A 19312-nucleotide genomic window follows, 5' to 3' on the forward strand; every position below is an offset into this window, starting at 1 on the left:
GTGGGTTAGATTTTTTTTTTTTTTTTTTTTTCTGGTGTGTGTGGGAAGAATGCCATAATGGATTTGAATCCTGGATCCTGGATTCGAGTCCAGCACAGCCCTTCCCTGCTGTGTGACCTCGGGCAAGTGATCATCCTCTTTGAACCTCAGTTTCATTCACTGCAAAATGGGGATAATAACTGCCTATTGTATAGGATTAGAGGAGAGTTTGATAAGATCACGTAAGTAAAGTGACAGAGGGCCTGACACAGTGTAAGTACTTTTTATATCCACTCCGAAGTACTCAAAGCGGGACAGAGTACCTAGAGCTGATGGGGGGGGGGGGGCGGGCAGCTCTCAGGAGGTTGTGGGAGGACCTCACCCAGCTGAGGTAGGCAGGGAAGACTTCTTGGAGGAGGGGATGTCTGAACCGAGATCTAATGTATAAGTAGGAGATTATCAGGTGAAGAGAGGGGAGAAGAGAGAAAGGCATTTAAGGCAGAGGGAACAGCCAGTGCGAAGGCTTAAAAGTGGCTTTCTTTTTTTAAATTTTTATTTATTTATTTATTTATTTATTTATTTATTTATTGCCACACCGTGTGGCTTGCGGGATCTTAGTTCACCCCAAGCAGGGATTGAACCCGGGCAATGGCAGTGAAAGTGCCAAGTCCTAATCACTGGACCACCAGGGAGTCCCTAAAAGTGGTTTTCTTCCTTTGAAAAGATTACTTTGTGGAACACAGGAGAGGGGTTATGAGGGTGACAAGACAGAACAGGCACACCCGTCCACACAGGAAGCTGTAGACACAAAACCTCTCTTTGGCACGTGTGCACGCACACACACACACACTCAAGTACAGAGAATCATGTCACAGAGACAATACACAGAATTATCCTGTCACACAGTCCCATACGTGCATCTAGAATCACACCACCACACAGACAACACACAGGTACAAAAAAAAAAATCGCAATGCCTCCTACACTCAGGAACACAGAAATCCACAGTAATGAGGAACACACATAAGGCTGAACCATTTCACCCAGACAGTAACACATGTAGGAGGAATTACAACCCTCCCCACACACAGGTTCACAGAATTATGTCACAATGACCCACACAGAATGAAAACATCACCAGACACACAACGTTACATAGACCTATATCACAAAGTGACATGGACACCCAGTCAGCCGGTGCACCCCCAACCCCTGAAGCGACCCCACAGATGAGTCAACACACAGAGCTCTGGTGCCTACCAAGGTGAGATCTTTATGGGGGTTTAGAGATCAGTGGGTTTCAGAGCCAGCATGGCTGGTCCAGTCCCTTCCCCTCCCCCAGCCCACACAGTTCCCTCCATAGAGGGCCTAGGTCACCCGCTGAGAGAGAGAGGGGTCAGACCCTTCCCCTCATAGCACCGATCTGGACAGGCCATCCCTTGACAAAACAGTGAGAAGTGCCTTCCATAAAGGGGGTGAATTGGGTTGAGACAGGGAGGCCTTTTCCTGTGGGAGACCGAGAATAGCACCATCGTCGAAAGAAGGTTGGGGGAAGGGGACGGGGACACATAGGTGGTGGTGGAGTACTGAGGAGTCCTGGCCTCTCTCCCCACCCCATGATATGCAGATAGGGCTGTGCGTGTGCCTGTGCGGCTGGGGAAGTCACCTGGATTATGAGGGAGCCCCAGGTTCCCCAGATACCTGGGGTTAAGTAATAGTAAGTACGTATCTGAGGGCTGAGGTGGGGAGGGAGGGGGTTCTAGGACAGAGAACTTTTAGGGATATGAGACTGAGAATGGAGAGGCTTGAGCATGAAGTCCATTAGCTCAAGGACCTGGAGGGTAGGGATCCGGGATGGGAAGACTGAAGGCAGAGAGTAGTAATCAGAGCAAGTTGAGTTGGGCGGGAAGCCCAGAATAGAGTTAGGAGGGTGGGGTCTGGAGTGAGGGAGTCAGAGGTCTTACGATTCAGAACTAGAGGAATCTACAGGGCAAGGTCCAGATTCTAAAATCAGAAGCCTTTGGAGGCTGAGTTCTAGAGCCAGAAGAATTTGGATCTGAAATCAGAGGCACTTGGACGCTGTGAGGTCTAGAACCAGAGATACAGAGTAAGGACTAGAATTTGAAAAAGTCTGAAGACCAAGTTCTAGGACCAGAGGGATTTGGGAGTTGTAAGGTCTAGAATCAGGAATTTAAAGCTGTAAGGTCTAGAACCAGAAAAATTTATAAGGCAAGGTCTGTAATCAGAAGATGTTTGAAGGCTGAGTTCTAGATACATGGTAGTTTGGAGTCATAAGATGTGGAATGAGGGGCAATTGGAGATTGTGAGGTCTAGAACCAAGGAAATTTGTAGGACGAGGTCTGGAATCAGAAGACATTTGAAGCCCATTACTAGAACCAGAAGAAAGGGAGATCATCAGATCTGAAATCAGAGGGCCCTGGAAATTGCAAAGTGTAAAGGTTGTATAGTCCAGGACCAGTCAGTGGTAGCGATGATGAGGTCGAGAGCAAAAGAGAACTGGAACATTGTGTCTGGTTCTGAAAGGTCCAGACACGAAACCCATAAGGTCAAGACATGAAACCCATTTTACTTCTTTTTGATGGGAGAAGCAAGTCTCGAGTGTAGAGTTGAAAAGGGATGAGCTGGGCATCATGAATCAAAATGACTGAGACATCACAAAGTCTAGATCTGGAACGAAATGCATTACAGATCAGGAAGACTAGAACCAATCCCAAGCTTGGGGATGTGGGGTTCCAAAATCAGAAGAAATCTGGTTGTAAGAGCTAGAATCAGCAGGAGTGGGAGCATGCGCCTTTGAGAACAAGGGAGACCTGTGGGGAGAGCTCTAGAACCAGAGGAAGGCGGAGAGTGGGCTCTAGAACCAGAGGAAGGCGGAGAGTGGGCTCTAGAACCAGAGGAAGGCGGAGAGTGGGCTCTAGAACCAGAGGAAGGCGGAGAGTGGGCTCTAGAACCAGAGGAAGGCGGAGAGTGGGCTCTAGAACCAGAGGAAGGCGGAGAGTGGGCTCTAGAACCAGAGGAAGGCGGAGAGTGGGCTCTAGAACCAGAGGAAGGCGGAGAGTGGGCTCTAGAACCAGAGGGTTCTGGTGGTCCTAGGCCTGAGGGAGTTGTGAGGCCTAGAACCAGGCAACTTTGGAGAGCGTGAAGTAGAAAGATAGAGTTGGAGATTGTGAGGTCCAGAAGGAGAAAAAGCTGAGGACGGTGAGATCCGGAATCACTGCCGTTTGGAGGATGCAAGGTCTAAACCAGACCACGTTGGGAGTGGCACAGTCTAGAACCAGAGTAGGTCGAAAGCTGTGTGGTCTAGAACCACAGAGGGTTGGAGGTGGCATGGTCTGGAAGCAGAGGTCGGAAGCTACACCTGGGATAGGAAGACCACCTATGGAGTCGGGGTCCAGGTCAGGCAGGGGCCAGCAGAAGTCCAGAGCGGAGGGGTGGGCAGAACTGGATGGCCGCTTGGGAGGCTAAGGGCTCAATCAGGAGTCGCCGGGGGTGAGGTCTGGCCCAGAGGCCTCCCGTCCCCATTGACACCTGAGTTGGTGGGAAGATCAGAGTCCCACATTCTTGTGGACCCCAGGCAGTTCATAGCGATGAAAGACATATCATGAAAGCAACAAAAATAAAAATAAGAATGAAAGAAAGATGGATGGAAAACAAGGTGCTTCTGGTTATCAATACTCCCCCAAGCCCAGAAATGCAGACCTGAGCCCCAAACTCCCCCACCCCTAATTACCGAAAATAAAGCCAAGAGAATTGGAGAAAAGGATGAGGTAACCGGTACTGAGAACCCCAAGGGAAGTCCTGAGAGAAGCAGGAGGGGGCCAGGGACCCCCTCCCAGAGGTCACTGAGCTGAGACCACCCCGGAGCACCCCCAGACAGTGGGGGTGGGGCAGAGGGGTGGGGACTGAGGTAGGCCTGAGGCGGGCGGGGGTCACCGAGAGGAGAGAGGGAGCCCCTCTCCCGGCACCTCCATCCTGTGCATTGGCTGCCGGCTTGGAGTATGATTGACGTCCTTTCTTGTGGGGGGAGAAGGGAGGTGGGAAGAGGACCTGGCTCAGTTGGCCTGGGCCAAGCCTGCCGCTGGCTGAAAGTGGCTCCTGGGCTGGGCGGTGTCCTCCTCCGGGTAGAGAGAGAGCAGGGAGGGGCCCAGGCCTGTGGGGGAAGATGGAAGGTAAACCAGTGGGGAGTTACCACCCAACCACCCAAACCCGTCTTCAGACAGTTAAGAGCATCGCTGGTGAGGCAGGCATGCCCGGATTCAAATAGGAGTGAAATCTTGGGCAAGAGCTGTTCTCTGAATCTCAGGCGTCCTGATGTTAAGAAGCCTGGAGCCAGATGCCACCTGAGTTTGAATCCAGGCTCTGCTATTTACTTGCTGTATGAACTGGGACAGGTGACTTTACCTCTGTGTGCCTCAGTTACCTCATCTGTAAAATGGGCTAACAACAATACCTCCCCTGCCTCCCACAGGGCTGTCAGTGAGGAGTAAATGAGTGAATCCATGTAAAGGGCTTTGAACAGCGCCCAGTGAGCTGTGGTCATCTGGGAAACAGGGATACTTAGACCTACTTCACTCATGAGAATTCACTCATTCAAAAAATATTTGTTGAGCACCTACTGTGTGCCAGGCACTGGAGACACAGTAGTGAACAGGATAAATGAAACTTCCTGCCCTCGTGGGGCTGACATTCCAGTGAGGGACGTCAATTGGATCATGTACATAACAGACTGAGCACAAAGCTTGGCACAGAATGAGCTCTAGATAAACGTTAGCTCTTCAATTACAAATATGTACTGAGGCCCTGCTCTGTGCCCAGCCTTGCACACACGGTGAAGCACGATGACCAAGACAGGCCAGGCCCCTGCCCTGTGAGGAGCAGACAGACAGTAATCAAATAATGTTACGAACTCCTATGTGAACGTGGACTGTGATGAGTGTTTCAAACCATAGCTTGGGAAATGAGGGAAGGCTCTGTGGGAAGAGTCGTATTTGATCTGAGATCTAAAGGATGTGGTAATTAGACAAAGAACGGAGGGAAAAGCATTCCAGGCAGAGGGATCAGCATATGCAAAGGCCCTGAGGCAGCCTCCTCAAGCAAGATGACTTCAAAGTCCTCACAATGCCCCACCGTGGCCCTGTGGAATCTGCTTCTCTCCTCTCTTCTCTGTGCTTTAGCCACACTGGCCTGATTTTTCCCCATAGAAGACAGATACACTCCCACCTCAGGACCTTTGCATTTGCTGTTCCCTCTGCCTGGGATGCTCTTCCCCCAGAAATTGTCACAACTCACTCCCTCACCTCCTTAAGGTCTTTGTTCAAATGGCACCTTCTCAATGAGACCACCCCTAATCATACTGTTTAAAATGGAAATCCCCCCGCCACAGAACTCCTTTTTCCTCTGCACACATTATTTTCCCAAGTAGCACTATTTTTCATCACGTGTACTCTTTATTGCATTTGTTTCTTTGTTCTGGACTGTCTCCCTCACTAGCATGTCAGCTCTGTGAGGGCAGGGGTTTCCGTGTGTTTTGTTCCCAGTTTTGTCTTCAGCTCTTAGGACAGTGCCTGGCACTTACTGTGTGTTTAGTGAATATTTGTTACACACATGAAGGAAAGAATGAATTAAAGGATAGTGACTGTGGCTGAAACGGAGGATGTGAAGCAGAGTGCAGTCTGAGACGAGGCAACAGTCAGACCCCGCAGAGACTGGAGTCCAAGATGAGGGGCTTGATCTTTCTCTGAAGGGCGCTAGGGAGGCATAGAAGAGCTTTGAGCAGAGGAAGGCCAGGGTCAGATTTGTGCTTTGGAAAGCTCCCTCATGGCCAGTGCCTGCAGGTTTCAGGTGGAGCTATGGCTATTCATAGTTGTGCTGGAAGATGATGAGAGCAACACAGACAAAGCAGCTTGTCTCATACTCTGCAGGGTTGTGGGGGTGGGGTGGTCTGGGACCAGCATCACCTTAAGGGCGACATTTCTTGAACATTTATTGTGAAACAGGTCTCGTGCTAAGCTCTTCCTGGGCAGCATATCCACAAGTCCTCAAAACGTCTCCTTAAAGTATGAACTCTTATATTGGGTGGGCCAAAAAGTTCGTTGGGGTTTTTCCTTACAGAAAATAGGCCCCCACTGACAAGGAGGGGGAAACCGAGACTCCAGAAGCAGAAACTATCTCCCAAAGCCACACAGCTGGGAATGACCAAGGGACAATCAAACACAGGCTTCGGGAGACCTAGACTCAGGCCCGGGCTCAGCTTCCACCTCAAGGGACAGCTTTGGCCAGCCCCTGCCTCCCTCAGGGCCTCTCTTTCCTCCCACAGTGTCCCTGAGAAGAGGGAGGGGCTGCCTGTTTCCACTAAGGTCATGTCCAGGCACAGACAGACCCCCCACCAGCCTCAGAATCATCCCACCCTCTCTCAGCCATCTAAGGCACCTCCCACAGGAGATGGGGACCCAGAGCCTCTCTGTCTACCCAGGTTGCTACTCACCCAGGGGCTCATTCAGTTCTAGGAGGTGGGTGCTGGGATCCTGCTGGCTCCCTGGGGCTGGTCCTCCTGTCAGAAGGAAACTCTAGGGGACACAGACAAAGCCGCCATCATCATCATAATCATCGCCGTCATCACCGCCATCATCATATCCAAGGAGGCAGGATGGGGCAGTGGTTACGGGCACTGTGGTGTTCAGTGGCTGCTTATTGGCTGTGTGAATTAGGGTGAGTCACTGTCCCAGACGTCCTCTGTGGGTCCCTCCAGAGCCTTGTTCTCCCCTTCTTCAGTGCCCCAGCAGGCTGACCTGTGTGTGTGGACTCCATCAACGTGCAACCTTGCTCGGTGTGTTCCTTTGAGGTTCACATGATGGGAGATACCAGCAGGTGGGAGGAGGAAGACAAGGGGTATTTGATCTTCTAGCTGCTTCCCTGCTGGGTCATCTTGGGTTGGCTGTGTCCCTCCATGGAAGGTTTCAGCTCTTACAAGGTGGACCCTACTCTCTCCAGGATCCAGTGACCACCCCTCTGCCCTGTGCCTTCAGGCTAGGGATGGTGTTGCTAGCCCCAGGGTGATGTCTACACCTTTGCCAACAGTCCTGTTACTAAATTCTCCTCAACACCCCATTTGAACATGTTCTGTTTCCTGTCCAGTCTCTGACTGATACAGTTGCTTAACCTCTTGTGTGTAAATGTGAATAATAATATTTCAAGAGTGGCTGTAGGGACTGAATAATCATGCAAGGCACTTGGTTCAGTCAGCGTCCAGCACATGGTGGGCGCTCAATAAATAAGAGCTGTTGATACTATCAACCACACTCGCACGTTCCAACAGCCCTGTTCAGGGCTTCCCTGGTGGCGCCGTGGTGGAGGGCCCGCCCGCCGATGCAGGGGACGCGGGTTCGTGCCCCGGTCCGGGAAGATCCCACATGCCGCGGAGCGGCTGGGCCCGTGAGCCGTGGCCTCTGAGCCTGCGCGTCCGGAGCCTGTGCTCCACAACGGGAGAGGCCAGAGCAGTGAGAGGCCCGCGTACCACAAAAAAACAAACAAACAAACAAAAAAACCAGCCCTGTTGAGAGTGAGGAGCCCGAGGTGCTGCTCTTGTTCGGTTGGTGTTTATACGCCCATTTATCAACAGCCCACTAAGGAGCAGCTAAGGGCCTGATTTCATTACGTCTCACGCCAGTCCTATGAAATGCAACCGTCTGCTACTTCCCAGATGAGGAGACCGAGGCTGAGAGTGGTGACGTCACCCACCCAAGGTCTCACAGTTACTGAGTGACGGACCTGGGACTCGAGCCCAAGTCAGTCTGACTCTAGTGTCTGTACTCTTAAAGCTACACTAATAATCCAAGGCCAAGACCTGTGCTAGGTTTGGGAGGGAGTGTTGCGTGGGAGCAGAGAAGATTCCTAGAGATATTCACCCTTGTCATTTCTCCTCTTACCCTGCTTATTTTTTCTTCTTAGCACCTACCACCAACTTACGTCTATTTGCAAAGCCCTTCCATACCTGTTGCCTGAACCAGCAGATCAAGGTCCTAGCCCTAGCTGGATGGCTGACCGTCCATTTGACCTTCAGCCAGGCCCTGCCTCTCTTGTTTTTCCATCTATAAAAACTAGGTTTAAGCCTGCTGGGTTGTGAGGGCCAGAGAATCCCACGAATCCCCACACGTACCAGGCTGAGGGGAGGCAGCAGGAAGTTTTCGGGTTCTGGGCTGGGGGGCCGTTTGGGGGGTCTCACTCCCAGCAGCTCCACCCCCTCTGCCTCGTCCTCTGCGCTCTGGGCCAGGGCCCTGGAGGAAGACAGGCAAGAATCTCAGAACCCAGCAAACCTAGGCAGGTGTGGGCACCAGTGTGAGCAGGTGATGAGCGTTCATTCACTCCCCCAAGCACCTATTTATTCCTTTACTCATACACCCACCAATCCATCCATTCATCCATCTGCCAATCCATCTTCTCATTCATGTATCCAGTGATCCATCACCCACCCACCCACCCACCTATACAACTACCATCCGTCTATCCTTCCATTCGTCCGCCTATCTATCCACCCACTCAGCCACCCACTCATCCATCCATCCAACTACTATATTCACTAATTTCCTCCCTCTCTCACTTCACAAATCTTTATTAGGCACCCACTGTATATCCAGCTCCAAACTGAAAGCCTTGGAAAATAGTGAGATGTATCCATGAAAGCCTTATAAGGATAGTAACGAGACCACCCTGGAGACTAAATGGGCACATGCCTACAATTTGGAGAGCAAAAACTTGAGTATTAGTAGTGCAACATCTTTGGAAGGGGGACATGGATCCTCTGAAATTATACGCGAGATCATGTGTCTATATGTGCGTGTAAATCTTCTTGGGAAGGGTCCATGGCTTTCAACAGATATCCAAAGGTGTTAGGGAGCTTAGTTCTAGAGAGTTTCTCTGACACTGTGGCAATGTCCTCTGAACTATGACAAAAATTGTTACTAGGCCAGATAGAAACATTCTAAAGGAGAGGGCCGTGGTTGACTGGTGGGATATGGATAAACAATGAGAACAGTGGAGGGCACTCCAGAAGGAAGGTACAGCCTAGGCAAAGACATAAAGTTTGAAACAAACATGACATGTGCTGGGGACACTGCGGGCCTGGCTGGAGCAGAGGTCAGGGTAGGAGGAATAATGAGGAATGAGGCTGAAGTAGGAGGCAGGAGAAAGATGGGGTCAGGGACCTTCTCTACACTTCTTTTTTTTTTTTTTTTTTTTGCCATGCCACTGCTTACAGGATCTTAGTTCCCCGACCAGGGATTGAACCCACACCCTCAGCAGTCAAAGCGCGGAGCCCTAACCACTGGACCGCCAGGGAATTCCCTCTACACTTCTTTATATCCCACCTCTACTGTGGCTCACCTCTTCCGAGCCCCAGCCATGGGGGAGGATGCTGAGGGGTCCCCTCTGGAGGGGCTGGAACAGCTCAGCCGGGGGTCACTCCCCCAGCGGGGCAGCAGGGAGGGCTCAGGGGTTGGGGGTGACATGCCGTGGAAGCTCCGTGCACGGGGCCGGGGGACAGCCCCTGGAGGTCTGTGGTAGGCCCTGGGTAGCTGCTCACTGGAGTTGAGCTGGAAGTCATCATCCATGGAGATGTAGGGGGCCAGCATCTCCAAGTCCAGAGCATCGACGTCCTGCGGAGGGCAGGAGGGAGTTAAGAGCATGAGCCTTGGCCTTGGGTGGACCTGGGCTAGAGTCCCAGCTCCACCACTTCTGAGTTGTGTGCCTGAGGTCAAGAGTCTGAGCCTCAGTTTCCTCATCTGTAAAATGGGTAGAAGGACTCTGTGGTAGCCAGTTGCCAAGATGGCCCCCAAGGGTCCTCACCTCTTGGTATTCACACCCTAGGTTATTCCCCTACTATGGTGACTAGGGCTGACCTGGTAACAATAGGATATTGAGGAGATGATGGTGTGTGACTTCCAACATTAGGTTGTAACGATACTGTGGCTTCCGTTGTTGCTGTGCTCTCTCTCTCTCAGGTCAAGGACTTTGAAGGGCCCGTTAGAGGAGGCCTAGATTGCCTTGAACAAGGCATTAGTCAAAATTTGAACCATGAGGAGCCTGCCACTGAGGGCTTGAAGGCAAGTGAGGAACACGTTATCCGAAGCTGGAGGAAAGATTTTTGCTGGGAAGTGGCTGAAAGTTTAGCAACACTGTCACCTGCATTTTTGTTGAAAGTAGAAAATGTAACTAGTAAGCTGGGTGATCCAGCTAAGGAGATTTCCAGCCAAAGTGTTGAAGGGGCTGCCTGATTTCTTCTTGCTTACTTGGAGTAAAAGGCAAAGGGAGAGAAAAGATAAAGGAAGAAATGTTAAACAGGAAGGAGCTGGGGCTTGAAGGGCTTGAAAATTCTCAACCTCCCTGTGCAGTGAAGAATTTTACCCAAAAAGAGGTTTGGCCTTTGTCCTGGCTCCTGGGAGGTGACATCTAAACCCTTGGAATTTCCCAAGTGATAGGTGTGTCTTGGCTACTCGTGATGGACCCCTTGGACCACACCGGATAGTTTATTCTGACAAGACAACTGAGGATGGGGACTCTCCATGCCAGAAAAGCCAACCATGGGATTTGAGGGCTGGGGCTTTGGGCCCCATGAAATCAGCCTGACCTCCAAGGAAAATGTGTGTGTGTGCTGGGGAAGGTGGAGCTGGAGATGGAACTCAACTACATTGGCAATAACTCAACTGATCATGCCTGCACAATGAAACCACAATAAAAACTCTGGAGACCAAAGCTGGGGTGAGCTTCCGGGACTGGCAGTATTCCATATGCATGTTTCCACACATCAATGACAGGAGGGTAATACCATCCCTGGGGACCTGAGAGCTTTGAACTTGGGACTTTCCCAGTCCCAGATTCTACCCTATGAATTTCTTCCTTTGGCTGTAATATTCTTTTGCTATAATAAGACTGCAATCATAAATACAGTGCTTTCCTTAGTTTTATGACTAGTTCTAGTAAATTATAAAACCTGAGGAAGCCCATGAGAGTCTCTGAATTTGCAGGCAGCTGCTCTGAAATGAGGGTAGCCCTGGGGCCCCCCAAACTTGTGACTGACGTCAGAAGTCTTGGGCAGACTTGACGGTCTGGAGGATTGTGCCCCTCACCTTGGGTTTGGCTGACTCTGGGAACCAGATAGCAAGTGAGGCTAAAATTAAGAAATGGTTTCTGAGCAAAGAAGGGCACTCTCAGGAAAGCATGGTCTAAAGATTAAGCCCAGGGTGTGTTTATAAAATTCCTTGTTAAGACCCCAGAAAGACAAAAGGTGGTGCCTAGAATATCCTCAGTCAGACAAAAGGTACTCTAGGGTTTAAGGATGTGCCTCATAGGTCTTCTCAATCAAACAATAGGGCTTCTGTTAAACCTCAGGGCACTGTCACTCAGCCATCTCAACAGAAGCCCAAGGTAGAGAAGGGTTTCTCTCAGAGATTTGTGGGTATGGCTTTTGTCTAATGGAGTGAACTCCAAAGAGATTCATTTAAGACATACAATGTTTTTTGTTGTTTTTTTTTTTTCTTTAAAGAGAATTATATGAACAGAAGCATTGCCAGCTTGGCCTGAAAGGGACAGAGATGCTACGAAATGAAAAGAGACCTTCAGGCCATCAGAGTTCTAAAAGCAGGAAGCAGGTTACAAAAACCACTCAGCTGCAAATACATGTTACCTTTTTATGAGAAAGGAAGGATGACTCAGAGTGAATTGCCAAGAGCCCAGAGGGTGGAGCCAAGAACCACGGAGAAAAACTCCTGGGGTGTTTTTGAGTCAGAATGGGTTCTGACCAAGGAACTTTTGATATTTGCCCGACTGGATTTCAAAACTGCTGTGGACCAGTGATACCTGTGTGCTCTCCTTTCCCCTATTTTTTGAATAGGAGTGTTTTTGGCAGTTATTCTATGCCTGTCCCATCACTGGATGTTGGGTACGTGGGTGGCAGACAACTTGTCTCTTTAGTTCACAGACCAACAGATTGAGAGGAACTGTATTTGAGGTGCTTTGCCACACCCAGACCTGACTGAGGTGACGAGATTCTGGACTTAAAGTTGATGCTGTAGTGAGAAGAGACTTTGGGGGACTTGGGAGGGGGTGAGTGAGTTGTGTGTGAAGGAGAGACATAAATCCCAATGACCCTGGCCTTTTGGTGTTCCCACTTGTTTGTGGCTGCCTTCCACATTGTGCCAGGGTTGGTCTGTATGGCCAATACAATACAGCAGAAGTGATGGTGTGTCACTTCTGAGATCAGCTTATAAAAGACTACATCTTCTGTCTTAGGTTCACTCTCTGTCTCTTGGATTACTTGCCTTGGGGGAAGCCAGCTGCCATGCTGTGAGGATGCTTAGGCAGCCAAAGCCAGTGAGGCACCGAGGCCTGCCAACAACCACGTGTGTGAGTTTGGAATTGAATCCCGTAGCCCCAGATGACTATGGCCCTGACTGAGAGCTTGACTTCAGCCTCATGACAGACTCAGAATAAACCATCCAGCTAAGCTGCTCCCAGATTCCTGATTCTCAGAAATTGTGTGACCTAATAAATGTTTGGGTTTTTTTTTTAATGTGGACCATTTTTAAAGTCTTTATTGAATATGTAGCAATATTGCATCTGTTTTCTGTTTTGGTTTTTTGGCCCCGAGGCATGTGGGATCTTAGCTCCCCGACCAGGGATTGAACCTGCACCCCCTGCATTGGAAGGCAAAGTCTCAACCACTGGACTGCCAGGGAAGTCCCATAAATGTTTGTTTGAAGGTATTTGAGTTTTGGGGTAATTTGTTACACAGTGATATATAGCTAATACATCCATGCCACTGTCATTTATCTCTCCAGACCATCAATCATCCAAACATTATCCATCTATCATCCATCAAACGGTCTATCTATCCAGCTACCCATCCAAACATACATCATCCATCCATCTGTCCATCCATCCATCCATCCGTCCAAATACCTAAGCATTACCCATCCATCTCTCTACCATCATCCACCTAGTGAAGTCAATGACCCATCTATCCATCCATCCACTCATCCCCTTAACCATTCCACCATCCTTCTCTAAAACTTAGATATGTCACCCAGAACCCAGAGGTAAAGACCGTTCCTTCCGTGCCAGCCCTTACCTGAGCTATATCTAGATCTGTCTCCACTGCCTCAAGGTCTTTCCCAGAGGCGAAGAGTTTGTGTGCATTCTCCACATCCACAAGTAGTTCATCTGGGAGATCAGCCTGTGGGGAGAGAGAATAAGAGACTTAAGGAAATCTTGAGCCTGGGAGATATTAAGCAGTAAGGCAGTCTAAACATTTGACCTCAGGGGTGGAAGTGAGGGTCAAATGTCAGCCAGCTGGGACACCAAAGGGGTCAAATAGCAAATGTGAGTTTCTGCACCTGGGTGTTCAAAAGGCTGAGTGCCTGGGTATAAATTTTTTTTATATATAAATTTATTTATTTAATTTTATTTATTTTTGGCTATGTTGGGTCTTCATTGCTGCATGCAGGCTTTCTCTAGTTGCGGCAATCGGGGGCCACACTTCATTGCGGTGCGCGGGCTTCTCACTGTGGTGGCTTCTCTTGTTGTGGAGCACGGGCTCTAAGCACGCGGGCTTCAGTAGTTGCGGCACGCAGGCTCAGTAGTTGTGGTGCACGGGCTCTAGAGCACAGGCTCAGTAGTTGTGGCGCACAGGCTTAGCTGCTCTGTGGCATGTGGGATCTTCCTGGACCAGGGCTCGAACCAGCGTCCCCTGCATTGGCAGGTGGATTCTTAACCACTGCGCCACCAGGGAAGTCCCGCTGGGTGTAGATTTACAGAGCAAACATCAAAGGTTCGAAAGACCAAAGCCTGAGGCCAAGATATTCTAGCCCTCTGGGGTTAAATGTCTTGGAGTCTGGAGGAAAACAATGCCCGGTCCAGCTTCCCAAGGATAAAGGGTGAGGTCAAAGGTCACAGTCTATTTCTCCAGTGGAGAGAAGATATTGGGGGGGGGGGCGGTCACAAAGGTGGGAATAAGGAAAGTCAAGACCAGATAATATGGACCCCTGAGTGAAAGGTCAGACTATCTGGACTCTTAAGTGAAAACAGTAACCGTTATGGTCTCTTGAAGCCTTTCTAAGTGCTTCTCATGAATGATTTCGTTGAACCCTCACAATAACCAATGAGGTGGCTACTTGCTATTATCTGAATTTTACAGGTGAAGAAACCGAGGCCCCACTTGTCCAGGGTAACACAGCTATAAATGGCAGAGTCAGGATTTGAATCCAAGCTTGCTCAGTTTAAGACATTAGACATTCTGGACTCTGAATTCAAACCTCAGAAAACCTGGATGCTTGGTCACAAGCAATGAGGGGGTCACCCACGCCAGTCCCAAACATCCTAGGCTTTGGTCCAGATAACAGTTGAAGAATTTGGAATCTAGGTCTTGAAGGAACCCCCGACTCCATCTCATCCCAGCCTTTCCACTACACAGATGGAGAAACTGAGGCCCAGAGAATAGCAAGGTTCAAGCCAAAGGCCAAATCAGCCTAGACCCTGAGGGCTGAAGTGGAGGGGACTGCTTACCGGAAGAGGACTTCGGGGGCGTCGTGGGGCTGGGGGTGCGCTGGGGGTAGCGGCTACTGAAGTCCCATCCAGGATCGGTGCCAGGAGGCGACGGAGGTCAGGGCTACAGAAACGACGGGGGTCAGCGGCCAGGGCGGCCTCACTCAGGGCAGGGGGGTGCAGGAAGGCTAGGATCCGGGGACCAGAGGTGTCTGCAGGACACATCAAGATGGGGAGGACACAGGAGGGTCACCCAGGGCTGAGGGGCAGAGCCCTCTGCCAACCCCCGGGAGCATAGCTGACTAGGTAATCAGCATAGACCCCGTTCACAGTGCTGCCGAGTCCTGGAGAACTTCTGCTGTCCCTCCAGTTGCCCTGGAGGGGCTAACGTGGGGTGAGGGCACACAGTAGGCTGGGGACTGTAGCAATTGCCCAATGGTGGGGAAATGTTTTAATATTTAAAATTGACATGTCTGGACCATGGCACGTGACTGACCCAGTTCTCCGGTGGCACAGAATAACATTCAGCCTGGGGGGCTGTCACGTTAGGAGAAAAGACTGGCCCATGATCCCCAAGGAGATTCTAAGGTCCCTGGAGGTCAAGATGTGGCCCTGAGCCAGTTCTAAGCCAGAAAAGGAAAGGAGATGGGGGACCTCATTACCACACCCAGGAGCATGGGTTGCCAGCAACAGTTTGGAGACGGTGAGGCCCTGAAGAACAAACAGGGAGGGAAGCTCATCCATCCAGGATTGGAGGGGGTGGGGTATTAAGCAGAGGAGAAGGAAGAGGTAGAAAGGAGCCAGACGTGGAAGATTACCGGAAGCCAAAGAACAGTGAAGTGGGAGCACGGAACAAATGGAAAGTGGGGGCGATTGGAAGCCACAGCAGGATTCAGAGCAGAGAGCAACAAGACTGAAGCACTCATCCTGGGGACAGAGAAGAGGGAGGAGGGAAGAGAGAAGGGCATTCTGGGCGAAGGAAACTACATGTGCAAAGGCCCTGAGGCATGAAAGAGTTTGGTTTGTTCCCAGAGCACTAAGGAGGCTGGTGTGGCTCAGAGAGTAAGAAGGGGAGGGTAGCAGGTCACACAGGGCCAAGCGAGTGGCATTAAGGCACTTGGGCTTTCTTCCGAGCATCCTGGGGACACAACCCCTCCCAGCCCCAGCCCTGCCCCATACCAAGGCTGTCACCAGGATTAGGGGCATCCTTCTGAGAGGGGGTGCCCCGCTGAACGTGTCTGCGAGAGTGTCGCTCCGTTTGCTCCAGGGACAGCACCACTTCGGTCTCTTCCACCCGGCTGGGGTACAGGGCAGAAAGGGGAGTGGGAGTCAGGGAGGGTGCTTGGCAGCCTCCACATATGATGTCCTGTTAGAGGAGGGCAGTCTCATCCGGGGGCTGGTGGGCAATGTGCAGAAAATAATTTGCCACATTGACTTGTTTTAAAGATTTAAATTTTGTTGAATGCTTTCTATTATAATAGCATTGAAAAGAAAGTGAAGTGTGTCTTCCCAAGCTCCCTCTGTGGAAGGAAAGGCAGAAAAAAAGAGTTGGCATTTAGCACAGCCTGGGGAGAGAGAGAGAGAGGAGAGACTGAGGGGCCATGAGGGGCAGAGAGCAGGGAGAGTGAAAGGCATGAGAACTGAATATTCTCTTTATAGATATTTACTTATAAATACATTCTTATAAATGTATTGATGAGGAATATGCACTTACTATATTCTTATGTTGCCAAATAGGAAGAATTTATGGGGATATATTTTTATGAATAAGAGATTTTACTTATGAAGCTTCTATTCGTAGGCATTTGTCACATTCAAGGGAACGAATTTATAAATACATCCTTATGTCCCTCGTGCCTTCCTGCCGCCCCCTCCCTCCCCAGTCTGTAGCTGAAGAAGCCACTCAAATGTTCTCTCTGCAAATTGGCTTCTGGAGAATGGGTCTGGGGTGGAGGACCAGACCTTCATTTGCATCTCATTTGCAGAACACTATCCAGGTCAGAATGTGGGTGGTCCTTCTACCAGCTCTTTGAGAAGCTGTGACCCTTCCCCATCCTCACCCACCCCTTCTGAGCTGGAAACATCCCAATTTAGGCTGGATCCAAAGCCACCCCACCCCTCTTGAAAAACATAAGGTCGCACAGTCACACATGTATGCACCCTCGGCACTTACAGGCACAAACAGGAACTCCCATATACACCCAAGTGTATACATCAGATACGCACGCATGCTCTATACACTTGGGCTCGCACATATACATACATGCCACACGAAATGCACGCGTTCATTCATTCCACAGACATTTCCCACACAACCAGTAATACTTAGTGGTTAAGAGCAAGGGCTCTGCAGCCAGCAGCCTGGGTTCAAATTCCAGCTCTGCCACTTATGAGCTGTGTGACCTTGAGCATATGGCTGACCTCTCTGGGCCTCATTTTCCTCTTCTGTAAAGAGGGAGTGATAATAGTACCTCCTCCCCAGGTTGTCGTGAGGCCTAAATGAGTTAGTGTATGTCAAATGCATAGAACCGTGCCTGGCACGGGGTGAGCTCTATGTAAGTATTTGCCATCATTGTTTATTGAGCAACTACTGTGTGCCAGACACTGTTCTAGGCACTGGAGATTCAGCAGCACACAAGACAGACAAAACTCCCTGCTCTCATGGGGCTTAAATGCTAGGGGGAAAAGACAGACCTTCAATAAAAGATATTATTTGTTGGTAAATGTATCTATCTAGTTACAAAATATATATTTCCACTAACGAAGCACTTGAAACATGGCTGGTTGGAATTGAGGTGTACTGTCAGTATAAAATATACCCCAGATTGAAAAAATTGAGTATGAAAAAGAATCTAAAATATCTCATTAATAATTTTTAATATTGATTACATGTTGAAATGACATTTTTGGATGTATTAGAATACACGCCCATCTACCTGTATTACAATGTATAACACACTTAATAGTGTATTATTAATTACATTAATTAATAATGTATTACTGATTTAACAATGTATTATTGATGTGATATATTATTGTATTTAATAAAGTATTATTGAAACTAATTTCACCTGTTTCTTTTTACTGTTTTTGGGGGGGCGGGTAGAGTTGTTTCACAACGTTGTGTTAGTTTCGGCTGCAAGGCAAAGTGACGCAGAGTTCCCTGTGCTATACAGCAGGTTCTTATTGGTTATCTATTTTATACATACTAGCGTATAGATGTCAATCCCAATCTCCCAATTCATCCCATCCCCCACCCCTCACCCCCCACTTTCCCCCTCTTTTTACTTTTTTAATGGCTATTAGAAAATTCAAAATAACATATGTGGCTCATGTCACACTTTTTTTTTTTTTTTTTCCTACGGGGCTGGCTTGAGGGATTTTACTTTCCTGACCTGGGATCAAACCCGGGCCCTCAGCAGTGAAAGTGCAGAGTCCTAACCATTGGAGTCCTAACCACTGGACCACGAGGGAATTCCCACGTCACACTTCTATAGGACAGTAAGTATTAGGGGAAAAAAAGGCGAAGAAGGAGGTATGCAATTTTGAGAAGGGCAATCAAGGAAGAAGGCCTGGTTAAACACACAAATAAATAATTACAAATGGTTCTAACTGCTCTGAAGCAAAAGGACAGGACCAGGAGGGAAAATGGGGAGATATGACCTCCTGTAGGGGTTCAGGAAAGGGTCTCGCAGTAAGTAATGTCTGAGCTGAAACCAGAAGGATGAGTGGGCGTCATTCAGGAGAAAGAGGAGGAGGGAAGGGGGAGGAGCATCCTGGCAGAGGAAACCCCACGTGCAAAGGTCCTGAAGTTTGGAGTGATAAGGGGAGGCATGCAGGAGTCAGGTCACACGGGGCCTGAAGAGCCATGTTAAGGTTTTTGGGCTTTCTCTTCTGGATACTGGAGAACCACGGAAGGGCTTTGAGCAGGGGAGAGACATGAACCAATTCGTATTTCAGAACCTGCCCCCTGACCTCGGCAATTGTGTGATCAGTGGAATCCAAACCAGCTTTAGATCTCAGTTAGGAGGTTAATGCTATAAACAAGGTGTGAGATGATGGTGGCCATGGAGACAGAGAGAAGGGAAACAAATTCAAGATCTATCCCAGAGGTGGACAGAGTGGATGGGGATAGGAGGGAATGAGAAAAAGGATGCAGGAGAGACTCCTAGGTTTCTGGCTTGAGCAAATAAGAGATTGTGTGGTTTGGTGGTTATTAGTGTAGCCTCCTGACCAACCTTGGGTCAAAACCCAGCTCTGACAGTTACTAGCTGTGTGACATCAGGCAAATGACTTCCCCTCTTTGGTCCTCAGTTTTCTCTCCTCAAAAACGGGGATCGAAATAATTGCTATACCTCATGGGGTGGTTGTGAGCACAAAGCCCAGGGCCTGGAATGTTGTAAGTGCCCCGTGCAAGTGAGTTGTATTTTTATGGAGCAGGTGCTCACTGCAACGGAAGGAGGCTTAGGTGTGGAAGGATGGATTCTACAAAGTGTCAGCACCTGGGCACGCACAAAGAGCCACGCAGCTGCACACCACACAGTATGTACACAGCACTAAGCATGATTCATACCATATGCTTCTCATCTCACTGTTACCAAGTAAACACCTATTCTTTCTTCACCCATTTTCTGCCAGTAAAACTGAACTCGAGGCAGATTGAAATTCCAGGGCCTGGCCATCAAAAGGCAAATCTTCATAATGAATGAAAGGAGCTTGCTGCAAGATATGGGGGCGGGTCCTCTCTCCTTAGCTCTGACCGTGAGGAGACTTCTCCCCA

General features: G+C 49.4%; 1 protein-coding gene across 1 annotated transcript in view; it reads right to left on the reverse strand.

Annotated features, from left to right (window-relative positions):
- Nucleotides 1–4030: 4030 nt before the first annotated feature.
- The window catches only part of HIF3A (hypoxia inducible factor 3 subunit alpha), a 28208-nt gene continuing 12926 nt past the window's right edge, over nt 4031–19312 (reverse strand). Inside the window, exons 9-15 of the mRNA XM_065898257.1 lie at nt 15712–15830; nt 14554–14744; nt 13121–13225; nt 9379–9650; nt 8156–8273; nt 6485–6566; nt 4031–4150 (exon numbers count right to left, since the gene is read on the reverse strand). Of these exons, the coding sequence (XP_065754329.1) occupies nt 4053–4150; nt 6485–6566; nt 8156–8273; nt 9379–9650; nt 13121–13225; nt 14554–14744; nt 15712–15830 (985 nt within the window). The 3' untranslated portion in view covers nt 4031–4052. The remainder of the gene's footprint in view (nt 4151–6484; nt 6567–8155; nt 8274–9378; nt 9651–13120; nt 13226–14553; nt 14745–15711; nt 15831–19312) is intronic.

Source organism: Phocoena phocoena, chromosome 20 (genome assembly GCF_963924675.1).
Source record: "Phocoena phocoena chromosome 20, mPhoPho1.1, whole genome shotgun sequence".
Classification (NCBI taxonomy): Eukaryota; Metazoa; Chordata; class Mammalia; order Artiodactyla; family Phocoenidae; genus Phocoena; species Phocoena phocoena.